Source organism: Folsomia candida, unplaced genomic scaffold (assembly GCF_002217175.1).
Source record: "Folsomia candida strain VU population unplaced genomic scaffold, ASM221717v1 Fcan01_Sc010, whole genome shotgun sequence".
NCBI lineage: Eukaryota > Metazoa > Arthropoda > Collembola > Entomobryomorpha > Isotomidae > Folsomia > Folsomia candida.
The window spans coordinates 719816-733526 of NW_019091202.1; the positions used below are offsets into that span (position 1 = coordinate 719816).

Sequence of the window (13711 nt, forward strand, 5' to 3'; positions counted from 1 at the left end):
ATTTCCTCATTCTATCTTGCCACTCTGAAGAATAATGCATCTTACATGTTTTACTGTTTTATCAATCCTAATTAATAAATCAATCTTACTGTTTTATATCTCCTACGTGTTCGATTAAATATTTGTAAAAATCTCACTTTGCCCTGACCACACCCCCTGGGCTCGAGGGGGTGTGGCACAACTCAGGAACACTTACTTTTACTCTATTTCATCCATGGATTCAATTTTTGTAAAAGCCTCATTTTGCTACGACCACACCCCATGGAAGCGAGGGGGTGTGGTCCGATTGGCCCCAAAATATGACGGGATCCTCCCCGTAGGGTCATACGTATGATTCCGCAAACCGAGATTTTGAAATTTCACAACCAATAGTTATATATATGCATTCAAAATATATATAATTTAATTTTTGACAAACTCCAAAGAGTTACATAGTTTCATGCATAAATATTTTGCACATTCCAATATATAAATATGTATTTAAACTTACGAAGTAATTTTGAACACAAACTGACCAGTTGTTAAAGTTATAATTGCACTTACGTCCTTTTACAAAATTTTATTGTGTACTTACGTCTTTTTCGGATTAACACACGACTGCACTTACGTCTTTTTCGGATTAACACACGACTGCACTTACGTCTTTTTCGGATTAACACACGACTGCACTTACGTCTTTTTCGAATTAACACACGACTGCACTTACGTCGTTTTCGAATTAACACACGACTGCACTTACGTCGTTTTCGAATTAATACGACGATATAGTATTGTGAGCAACCAGGCTCTGCTATACATAGTTATAATAATTAATTGCATGCTCATAAAAATCCTGTGTAGATAGCGGATGGAGAATGGCAAACCAGACAGGTTTCAGGTTACAGGTTCAGTTTGGAGCTGACCTTTCAAATATCTCACGACCTAGAAAACTCGACTATTCACACTTAAAACGCTGTATGATTATGTGCCTGATATTTAAAGTCTGCTGTAGGAGTACCAATTATGTACCATATAAGACTGGAGATTGGAAGGAAGAAGATTATTAAGATATTGGGGGGGAAAGAGAGAGGAATAAAGTAGGGACTCAAGTCCTACACACGCGATAATATTTGGTGTTTTTCACACATTGTTATTATTGCATTGCTTTACAACTCATGCAAATTACTACATTTCTAACCAGATTAATTATTATGAGTCATATCACATTTTCCAATCACACCATTCACACAAATGACACATATCCCAGTACAAAAATAAACCCATTTTTGCATAGTTGGATGACAATATCTACATATTGAGAAAGATATATTTGTTCACCGATAGACTGATATATTTTATTAAGATGACGAGTCCTAAGCTAGCTTGAATATTTAAACAGTTCATAATTAAATTCGCAAGACCTCGCATATCATATATGTGTGTATGTACGTATTCCACCTGTATAATAGATTTTCTTTAAACAACAATCAGGCTGGACTTGGTAATGTCACTTTTTGCATATGTATGTAGATTTTTCTCTTAACTTTGATCGCATTAGTAACTAAGATTGTTGACATGATTTTCCTAACCTGGATTTTAGTTTCAGTGTGCATAATTAAAATGAATAAAACCATCTGCGTTCTACCATGCAAAGTGGTTACACTTGGGAGTTAATGGACTTTAGTTTTAACTGAATTGTACGTATGCTATAAAAGTTTAAAACACCCTTCATGCATGTGACTCGGCAAAGCCGACAACGCGATGGGTTGAAGTGTAACACTCCGATTTGGTTGAAATCTGAAAATTACGTAGTCCAAGTTAATACAACCAACGCTTCATTAAGCAGTTTGTCGATGGTTAAAGTTTGTCAAAATATTTTAGGCCAAACTCACTTTAGTGATAATTTATTTCTTCAAAGCGAATGGCAGTGGAATTTGCGCCCTTGCGGGGGTCCTCAAATATTTTGACAGAGATTCCAATCATCGGCCAATCTGCCAGAAGAAGTTTTGGATGTGTTGACTCAGATTACATACATAATTTTTAAATTTCAACCACACAGAACGTTGCACGTTGCATTTCACACCATTGCATTTCAGGTAGGTAGTTTTGATTAGTATTGTAATTTTCTAAATTTCTGAGTTAATCAATGGTGGAGACTATCCTACATATTCCGGAGTTTTTTATGATTGGACTTACATTTTTTTTAAAGAATTTGGTGAATTTAATTTTAAAACCAAATACACCAGTATAACTCAATAAGACATAATAAACCCCGTAAAACATAATATGCGCCTTGATTTTTCGATTAAAACCCTAGAGATTTCCGAACCCTAGTTGACCTCGGTAGGTATTTGACCAGCATAGTAAAACCAGAATTTGCCGGATGGAGAAATTATTGTCACATTTGAACTGACATTTGGCGAAATTTATTCATGCCAATATCTCAAGGTTTAGTTTATAGAGTATTATAGAATGTTTTTCGCCAAATGATTTAGATGCCGAGTTCATTCCGCATAATAGATTTCCGTTTAGACAATTTATAATCCAAATTGATAAATTGCTAAACGTTTCAACATATGACATCCGGTGCTTACTCTAATCTTTTCATATGCTTTGGTTTTTTTAAACCAAACAAATAAAGATAAAGCTTTCTTTTCCAAGCTATAGGCACTCATGAATTGCAAGTCGCTTCAGTTACCATGGACTACATTACCAAAAAATATTCTACACTAAGAAAAGTGATATTTGGAATGAAAATTCCGAAAACCTGGATAAACAGTTTCGAACAGTTGCTAAAATATGGCAAGATGGTAAACTCCGTACCGCTGAGATTCGACGGAAAAGTGCAGGTATGAAAGCGCTAAACTGGGTGTGTAATACATATATCACTAAAATGTACACTTTTTTATTTCCAGCCTGTAGAAAAGCTGACTTCATTAATTTTCATTTCCGTCACTTTATTCGTTGCTACGTTGAATTGTGGTTACAGAGCTTGGACAATTTATTCTCGTCCGGTGAATGAATTTCCCATTGGCGACTTTGTCACCGAAATTGGGAACCTGGTGGCCATTACAGCGACGACATCACTTGGGTGGGAGCTGTTACTTAAGAGAAAACAATGTGCCCTATTTTTTAACAGTGTTGTCCAATTGGATTATGATTTGAAAAGTAAGGAACTTAAATACTTATAAATGCTTAAATTTCTGAAATTGTTGGTCTTAACTTATCAGGAAAGTTTGGAGGTGGGCACACTTCTCAAAAGTACAAAGCTCTGTCCCGTTTCCTCCATCTTTTAGTAATTTTCTCAGTATGTTATCCGATTTTTGGAGGCATACCACAACAATTCAAGGATCGGCACCATCGCCAATATTGGGGGTCGTCACTACTACCTCGATCAATTTATGATGATCCCATCGTTGCCGTACTATGCTTGTTGTACGAACTTCGGGTTACATTTATCAACGCTTTTGCTTCCAGCCTCACATGTTCAATTCTTTACTGTTACATGTAACTGAATGAACTTTGGCTAGGAATTTTGGAAAATGGGTGAGTAGGTTTTTTAAATACTAATCTAAATTTGTACGATCCGCAACATCCTTTTCAGATGTGCTAAATTTGACAAGTTAGCGGGCAGTGACATATACGCTACTGCCGGTTTCATGGTGTGATTTGTAATATTCAAGCAGTATATCAATTCCTTTATATACTTGGTATGTGGTATGGCTGTAACCACGCAGTCGAATGTGCAATCACATTGACCAGTTATTTACTGAGCAAATGTTGCTCAGGCCACTGGGCTTGGTGTTATGGTTCGAACATTAAAAGAGGAGTACAATTTTTGGGTACTTGTCTGCCATCATGCTTCCTAAATGACCTCGGAGGGCAATGGTTTGGCATTAATTTATTTATTAATGGAGCCTTACCTGTAATGTGAGAAATTTATCGTAATTTTCCGATAACCCGAACCCGAACGAGGTCACTGAGGAGGGATGAAGGTTGACAACGGTCTTTACTGATACCGGAATCAGTGTAATATGTTGATTCCAACATACCTACATATCTATATTATACGTATGTTCGGTAGTAATACACATGTGCACCACTCGAACAAATGAATATCCATTACCGAATTAATTAGTTATGCTGAATTACAAAGTATTTAGCTAGTAACAATTATTTATACTTCTTGTTCTATCCTTTAGAAAATTGATCTCTATCACTGTACCAATATCAGTCCAGCTAAAATTATTTTCGTCCCTCAAAATACTAAACATACTTCACAACGAGGTCGCTGCTGGCGTATTATGGCCGGCCTTTGAAAACGGTTTGCTCGTCATGCAGGTCGTCGAGCACGTCCTGATGATCCGATTTTTAGACAACGTGCACCCCAACTCGGTCCTCATTTCGCAAATTGTACTGGGATTGGCAATGGTGTCTCAAGGAAGGTGTATCAAATCGGGGGCTAAAATGGTTGAGACTTCGACTAAATTCAAAAAGGTGTGCAAAATATGTTGATTGAAAATTTCAGAATTTCCATGATATCTAATTTTTTCATCATTAATTAATTTTCCAGACTGTTCGCCGGTTTGGGAATAAATTCGAGAAAAAAGTGGCAAAATCGTTGCACCCCTTGAGAGTGAATGTTGGTTCGTTCTATTACTTTAAGAAGTCTACATTTACAACATTTCTTCAAACCCATCTCGACACCACGATTAATTGGTTACTAACAATACCTTAGCTTTCTCGCTTCTATCCTGATGAAGAATAGTATTACATCATCGAGGAAATCTGTTCTACGTACATAAAGTTTCTGAGCACGCGAGAAAAAATGCTCCCACCATATTTTGAGCGCTTTTCATGTTTTTCGGATGTACACAAAATTTTCAGGTGAGCATAAGGGCTTGGGCGACATTGTCAGAAAAAATCAGTACCGATTCGGTACTGATTTTGGAGGGACAAGCGGGGCAATTGCCCAGGGCGCCGACAAGCCATGGGCGCCCGAGCGTACACTACATAAATAAGATTGACTGTCACCTTCCCCTAAAATATTTTTCCAAATTCTGACCATCGCACAACTGGCTCAAGAAACGTTGGTTGTATTGAGCTGGACCACATAATTTCAAAATTTCAACCAAATTACACTTCACACCATCGCATTGTGAGTGTATTTAAGCACGGACAATGTATGTACATGCTTATGTAGCCAGTAATCTAAATATTAATAAAAACTTATTTGGATAACTCAAAAAACCACGAACTCTTAAAAATAGTGCTAACAATTTTTAAGATTAAATACGCTCTGAGTTCTAAATTTCATAAACTGCACTATATGCAGAGTTTGCACATATGTAAATGCATACTTCACTGTTTATGAAGTTAGTGTTGCTCTTAATTTTGTATATCTTACCCATACTTGATATAAAATTGCAGGTGAATTAACTTTTCAAAAGGGCAACTTTATTTTTAAGAGTGCAATTGCATACATGTGCATGTACGCTGTGTGATTATTTACAGCATTTACGGATTAAGCATAAGCGTATCCACCACACCAGATATTTACTAAATTTTGACAGCAATACTTTCCCCGGATCACTACGCAATCGACCCGAAATCTGTTCCGGGTATTTCACAGCATCCAACCTACATAATTCTCCATTTAACTCCAGCTGCTCGTTAAGCTAGTTTTGTTCAAACAGTTCTGTGCAAAAAAAAATAAAACAAATTATTTATTAGCCAAAATTTTGGTTAAATGGACATTGAGCTTCGTTTTTTAGGTCGGGACCATAAATTTAAAACAACTCGTCAATTTGTGTACTGCGTCCTTCCGTACATCGAGGGCCAGCGGGTGAGCGGAATTATTTATTAAAGATGGTGTGCATAACTGTTGTGAATAAATATTTTAATTATTTTTGAGGCCAAATTTTTTCGAAAATCGATTTTGCACTCTTAAAAATAAAGCATAGTAAATGATTTCTGAATATTATATGACGTAAACTATGTATACTAATTCCAGGGTATCGTAAATTTAATAAAGTTTACACTGGGTTTTGTATAGTTTATTTAATTTATTTAGAATTTAGAGTGCATTTACTGTTAAAAAAAGAACTCTATTTTGAAGTGTGCAATTATTTGCATAGTACACGTTCGGCCACTCGTATCAACCTTGTGGTGGCGGAGAAGAATTTTTGTACTTGTTGAGGATCCGATTATTCGGGAAGGAGAAGGAAGCTGCCCGATTTCAAATTTCTTGTCGCCATGGGAAATACCGGATTAGGCGGTTATCGGTTAGTTACACATGTTATTTACAGTTATTTCAAAATATTTTAATCAGTCAAAATATTTTAATTTTTTGGGCAACACCTCTGTATTACAACGTAACGGTTATTAACTACATAGTATCTCGAAAATATATATTTATGAATGTTACCTAACCATATTTTCACACTTTTCGAGACTTATAAGTACGAAAGAAGAATCATTTCATAAAATTTTAATAGGTGTACCCAGATGAACGTTTTACTACGCATCGTATTTCCAAAATGAATAATTTTTATGTGAAATAATCTATAAACTTTCAAACTAAAATTTCAGAATGCCCAAAATTACGCAATATTCCTAAACGAGACCGAAGTCTGTGATACCACGGAAGGTATGAGAATATCGCTTGGGGACATTTTAGTCGTCGCGGAACATAACACGCTGAAATATCCCTCCTGGTGGAAATCAAGGTGGAAATTTTTATCAAAAGAAAATGTGCAGAGGAAGAATCGCCCCGAAAATTTTCAGCACACGTGCGTTTTCAGCTTCCAGGTTTGTGAAAAAAATAAATTTGATTTGCCTGACAGGAAATGTGTAGTTTTTAAGGTTTTACTAAATTCTAAGAGCTTTATAAATTCCAATTTTGTTACTTATGTCCATACTATTTTATTTGCTACAAAACTGCAAAAAAAGTTACACCACTTGGAAACTTATCAGAAAAAATGACAAATCACTGGGCTAATTCAAGCTTGGTGGCATTTTAAAATACATAAATTCTTTACAGAAACAAATAGTTCTACAAATATTTCTGAAGCATATTTTTACAAACTCATTAAGGCCTTTTTACTTCTGTAAAAGTTTGTAAATTTATTTTACGAAGTTATTAATGACCTCGTGAACTGGTTCACCGGGGTTTGCTCAAATTTTTAGTTGAAATTTCAGGCGAGAAGACTTCCTACTACGTTCGACTCGTCTGAGAACGAAGATTCCTCAAAGTTCGAATATTTCGCCCGTGACACAACTGAAACATACAGCGCCCTCGAGAACACATTGGTGGGTAAACAATTTTTGAATTTCTCTCTAAAATCCTAAATTTCTGAAATCTTTTTAAAAGTAGATACTCTCCAAAATATTTTCGTACTTGGCCCTACCAACCTTAAAGAATTGTCGCCTTGTCTCATCCTTCTGGGAGAGTGAAGCCGTCCTTTTGCTCAAGTCCCGATCCGAAATTCGGTTCCAGTTTTACGCCTACCGCGAACCCGCCAAGTCGACGAGATTCTTTCTCTACAGACATGAAATGTTACCATTCGCCCATCCCAATTGGCACGTGGACCGAATCGATACCGGTGAAACGGTGATGTTTTGCAAATTAAGTGTCGATTTCGACAAGGTGCTCGAGAATTGTGGCGTAATCCGTCGCCTGAGTTGTGTTTATTGTCCCACCATAAATAACGTGCTATTGATAAGGTTGCTGAATCGGTTGGCCAATTCGCTAGAGGAATTGTCGATTTGTTTCGAAAATTGTGGAAATTCGGAGGATGATATTACCGAGTTTTTCCCGTATATAGAATTCCCGCTCCTGAAAAGGTTCGAGATAGATATGGATCCCAACGTTTCGTCGACGATAAGACCTGAGCGGTATGCAAATTTGACCCGGTCGCTGATAAAATTGACTAGCAGGGTGTCTGCACTGTATCTTAAGTCGTACAATGCGCGAATGAATGCGCATTTTTTGCGAGAAATTGTATCTAATAAAGAATCATATCCGAGGTTGAGGGAGGTAAGGATTAGGAAAATTAACTGGGATGGGATAGAAGTGTTACGGGGTTTAAGGGCGGATTTGGTGAGGCTGGAGATTAATTGGTTTTCTGACGAGTGTGAGATTCGACAGGTTGTAGAGGTTCTTCAAGGTATGAGGAATTCGTTGGTATTTGTATATCTGGAAGTGCCCCCGGACTGGGAAGTAGTTCCTGTTGGGGAGATGCCTTACTTGAAAAAGAAGGACATTTTGTTTAGACGGGTCTAATAGCTTTGAAATATGTCAAAGAAAATGCGGGATGGAAGCAATTGTAATACAATAAATATACAATTTATTATGAAAAAGAAAGCATATGCATACCAATCGTGTCTTCTCGGTTTAATCACATGTTTAATTTAATATACAGGGTGGTTTAAATGTCAGGTTACAATGGAAAATTTTGCAATGGGAAAAATTCGCAAATCTCCATTAGTTACCTAAATTTTACCTCTGAAATTCAATATTTTAAGAATTTTGTCATCAGTGTTCCATAAGTTTCGATAAAACCTAATAAAAATCTCAATCCCAAATCCGTAACTAATGGAAATTTACGAATGTTTCCCATTGAAAAATTTTCCATCGTAACCTGACATTTAAACCACCCTGTATTATATTTACCACCAAAATTTCCAATTCCGTCAAGCTATGTATCAGTCATGTTAACAATGGCCAGATATTATAAAGATTGGCGTCTATTTTTCTATTTGAGTAATATTTTATAGGATAACATTTGTAAGGCGAAGTTGCCAAATAAAAAATTGCGAATCCGTAACTACCTTAATTACGAAGATTAACTATTTATGTACCAGTTAAAATGTCAATAATAAATCAATCGTGTAATTCACAATGTTCGACAAGATAGCTACTATCCACCTCTTCGAGGCATGGCCAAACGGCCCAATAGCGATCCCCACCTTTGCCACTGATCGCAATAACCTGACCTCATATTTCGAGTAGCATTTCCCTTTTAAAAACCCCAGAAAACTACCCGACTTTTCAAACACCTTGGCCGCCTCGGGTAGGAGGGTCATCGATATCCAAAACCCGATTGCACTCGTCGCCGGTGCTAACCAGTAAAGCAAAAGAGAACTCCTTTCAGACCGGATGGTCAAATAATTAGTAAAAATCAGGGTGCCCATCCCAAAAAACGCGAGTGGTGGGCAAATAAAGTAGCAAAAGTCTTTGTTATAGTAACAATTCCAAATTTGAAATTCTTTATACACCTGTAAAACTCGGGTTTGGGAATTGGCCCAGGTTTTCGTAACTTTCCTACATCGAGCAATTATCTCTGTGGATGTCGCCAAAACTATGAGCACGAATATGGCAAAGCCACAAATTGATGCCAGAATTTCTTCCACAATCCAGAACAGGGCGCAAATTCGTAGCGGAATTGTGATATAATTATATCCCTGGAAAAGTGAGGCTTTACTGAGAACGTGGAACGGATCGATGTCCAGTAAGACGGCGATGGGACTCATAAATATGGGAATTAGGTGAGAAAGTTGAATAAATGATTGCAGCAAGGACTCCACGGTTTTACTGGAGCGAAATTGATGACCAATTTTACCTAATTCTGAGGATAAAGGGAGCATGTTAATTATTTCTCTGAAAATCTTTTCTCTCTGTCTTGTGAAAATATGTATTTATATTCACATGTTTTATATTTTTAAAAGAGAGATAATGTTTCTGCGAGGATTAATTGCACAAGCATGTATGAATTTCTTAATTATCTGCACTCTTTATAATTTTCTGAGACGAATTGTCACCGCGGATGTTCGAAAGTGCTCTACTTTTAGGTCATGGTTAAGGAGACGTGCTGTCAAAAAGGCAAATTTACCAAAAACAAATCATGTACAAGACTTTTAACATGAAATTCAAGACTTTTAATCATGAATTTCATGATAAAAAGTTTCATGATAAAAACAAGGAGCATCACAGGACACATCAATGAGATCTGTAAACATGTCAAACCAACCATAAAATTGCAGTTATTTACCTCTTACTCGGCTGCCGAATCGGCCAGCTGGGTTGAACAATTGACAAACTAGACTCGACCGAAACCCGATTATACAACTGCTCGGGATGATTGCGGGAAAAACGAGGGTGACGTAAAACATGGCCCAGGTCCTAACCTTGTCTTTTTGGGGACGTACTGTTTCGTCACCGCGCTTGAAATAGAGCTTGTCGCAAAGGAGGAGGAATGTCGTCATGGTGTAAAAAATAAGTAGAAGGGACAACATTTTTAGGAATTTTGGCTTCAGGGGGGAACATGTTTTCAAATATATTTGCCTTTTTTGCACTAAAATGCCGAAAAGAAGCAAATGTCGATAGGAAGAGGAGTATTGTGCCCATATTTCCCACAACCTGGGTGAAATTAAGTCATCTTCGGATGACGGGATTGGTTGAATTTTTCGAGTTTTTCCAATATATTGGAAAAAACGGGGAATCCGAGACATTCTTTCTGATTATTGTAATTTAAGTACTCGGAATTTTTTTTAAATTGTGGATTTTCTTAGGAATGTTTAGATTTGCGAGTTTAAAATATGTAAATGCAGATTTGACGATGTGGCGATGGTATTTGTCAGCAGCGCAGACATCCCATTTTTTTGCAAAAGGGCAATTTGGTAATGATATTAGCAGTTGCGAAACATTTGAATACTTATTTGCGGACGACTTAGGGCACGGTTAAATAAGAATGAAGGAATTTATGCAAGTCGAAATATTATGTAGTTCATTAAGCAGTTTTAGCTTGGAGGAAAAAAATACATTGAGTTTTGGCATAATTGATGAAATATTTCAAAAATCTGTAAGTAAACAGGACGTAAGAACTATGTATACATATATGCACATAGGTTAAAAATTCATGACCTTTTAAGCATAATGTACCTAAAACAAACTTATATGTAATGGAAAGATGAAGTATGCTTAACAGTTTAATATAATCGCGTCATTTTTGCTCATGCTTACTTATATTGAAGGACAGCTATGCCCCACCTCTTCTCCCACTGAAATTCTTGATGGTGATTACATATCTGCGAAGTCATATTATGTATTTCGTTTAGCTTATTTAGTTTGAGAACTCTCAACTCAAACCCCTCAATTCACGGGGATCGTGAAATTCACTGTTATTTGCATACAAATATGAATTAAAAGCTACAATTGAATCAAGCCAATGTACAAATCGAGAAATAGGTAAACTTATTTAAGATAAGCAACCCAGCTTAACGACATGATTAATTGGTCAAATTAACATACCAGCATATCGTCGCACTAATTCTAAAAGACGTAAGTGCATTCGATGCTTAATTTTAAAACCACGTAAGTGCACTCGATGTTTAATTTTAAAACCACGTAAGTGCAGTGGATGTTTAATTTTAAAAAGACGTAAGTGCACAAAAAAAACTAGTAAAAAGACGTAAGTGCACTTTTAAAATTATAAAGAGTAATTACTTGTTCAAAATTGTCCTATCAAGGGAAATTTGAACTTATTGGCCCCCGCAGGCAAGTAATGAAAAACAATTCAAAATTTAAAAACCACACCCTCAGGGGGTGTGGTTCTCGGCACCTAGCGTAAGGTGAATTAAATCCTGACGTATTTATTTCTTCACCTCGGTGACGCAATTCCTAAAGATTATTAAAAATTTCAAAACCACACCCTTTGTGGGTGCGGTTCTCCGCGCCTAATTTGCAATAAATAAAACATGGCAAGCAATATATCCTTTTTCTCATCTCGATGATCCATATTCGACGATACATTCAAAATTTTAAAACCAAAACATTCAGGGGGTGTGGTTCTTCAAGCAAAAATTGCATTTTGACGTGGTTACACCCCCAAAGTTTCAAAGATTGCACTTCAACGTGGTTACACCCCGAATTTTTTAAAATTGAATTTTGACTTGGTTACACCCCCAACGTTTCCAAAATTGAATTTTGACTTGGCTACACCCCCAAAGTTTCAAAAATTGAATTTTGACTTGGTTACACCCCCAAAGTTTCAAAAATTAAATTTTGACTTGGTTACTCCCCCAAATTTTACAAACCTAAATTTTGATGTGTTTACACCCTCAAAGTTTTCCCAACTCAAATTTCAATTTTGGAAACTTTGGAGGTGTAACCAAGTCAAAATTCAATTTTGGAAACTTTGGGGGTGTAACCAAGTAAAAATTGAATTTTAGAAACTTTGGGGGTGTAACCAACTTAAAATTCAATTTTGTAAAACTTGGGGGTGTAACCAACTTAAAATTCAATTTTGTAAAATTTGGGGGTGTAACCAAGTCAAAATTCAATTTTGGAAACTTTGGGGGTGCAACCAAGTCAAAATTCAATTTTTGAAATTTTGAGGGTGTAACCAAGTCAAAATTCAATTTTGGAAACGTTGGGGTTGTAAACAAGTCAAAATTTAGGTTTGTAAAATTTGGGGGAGTAAGCAAGTCAAAATTCAATTTTTGAAACTTTGGGGGTGTAACCAAGTCAAAATTCAATTTTGTAAAATTTGGGGGCAACCAAGTCAAAATTCAATTTTTGAAACTTTGGGGGTGTAACCAAGTCAAAATTCAATTTTTGAAACTTTGGGGGTGTAACCAAGTCAAAATTCAATTTTGGAAACGTTGGGGGTGTAACCAAGTCAAAATTCAATTTTAGAAAATTCGGGGTGTAACCACGTTGAAGTGCAATCTTTGAAACTTTGGGGGTGTAACCACGTCAAAATGCAATTTTTGCTTGAAGAACCACACCCCCTGAATGTTTTGGTTTTAAAATTTTGAATGTATCGTCGAATATGGATCATCGAGATGAGAAGAAGGATATATTGCTTGCCATGTTTTATTTATTGCAAATTAGGCGCGGAGAACCGCACCCACAAAGGGTGTGGTTTTGAAATTTTTAATAATCTTTAGGAATTGCGTCACCGAGGTGAAGAAATAAATACGTCAGGATTTAATTCACCTTACGCTAGGTGCCGAGAACCACACCCCCTGAGGGTGTGGTTTTTAAATTTTGAATTGTTTTTCATTACTTGCCTGCGGGGGCCAATAAGTTCAAATTTCCCTTGATAGGACAATTTTGAACAAGTAATTACTCTTTATAATTTTAAAAGTGCACTTACGTCTTTTTACTAGTTTTTTTTGTGCACTTACGTCTTTTTACTAGTTTTTTTTGTGCACTTACGTCTTTTTAAAATTAAACATCCACTGCACTTACGTGGTTTTAAAATTAAACATCGAGTGCACTTACGTCTTTTTAGAATTAGTGCGACGATATGTAAAGAATGATTAGATACTGTTGTTAAGTATATCTGTGGTGCCACGTCGACCGCTTTGGATCATCCATAAAAAGGTCTAACACATAGCGCGTCACAAAAAAAATTCAAACTTTGCCAGAATTTAGAAAATATTAATAGAAAATTATTTTTCCTATAAAATTTTTCGATATCTGACCTCTGTGACCTGTTTTTTAGGGGTGAAACTCATTAATTTGAAACACGTTTGTTTGTCTGCGTGCACAATAAGTGGATAAGGATTTTAATCGAATTTAGCGAGAGATCGGGTTTAATCTGCTGGGAATTGAAAGTTGACATTGTGTAAAATATTTCTGCCATTTTTTTGAAATTTTAACACAACAAACAATGCAGAAAAGTAGGGATTTCGGTGGAACTAGATTTCGGGCTGGCGGAGGAAA

General features: G+C 36.3%; 1 protein-coding gene across 1 annotated transcript; it reads left to right on the forward strand.

Moving 5' to 3' along the window:
- Positions 1-5678: 5678 nt before the first annotated feature.
- Positions 5679-8468, forward strand: LOC118436723. Its single transcript, XM_035855303.1, has 5 exons — positions 5679-5824; positions 6117-6263; positions 6571-6789; positions 7180-7290; positions 7355-8468. Exons 1-5 carry the CDS (start codon positions 5729-5731, stop codon positions 8261-8263), a joined length of 1482 nt encoding a protein of 493 aa, XP_035711196.1. The 5' UTR covers positions 5679-5728; the 3' UTR covers positions 8264-8468.
- Positions 8469-13711: the final 5243 nt, after the last annotated feature.

Bases quoted from the DNA above. Each gene is read 5' to 3' on its own strand.
- LOC118436723 (XM_035855303.1), top strand. From the start codon at position 5,729: ATGGACATTGAGCTTCGTTTTTTAGGTCGGGACCATAAATTTAAAACA. The intron at 6,264-6,570 runs GTTAGTTACACA...CTAAAATTTCAG, and splicing joins ACCGGATTAGGCGGTTATCG to AATGCCCAAAATTACGCAAT. The intron at 6,790-7,179 runs GTTTGTGAAAAA...TTGAAATTTCAG, and splicing joins CGTGCGTTTTCAGCTTCCAG to GCGAGAAGACTTCCTACTAC.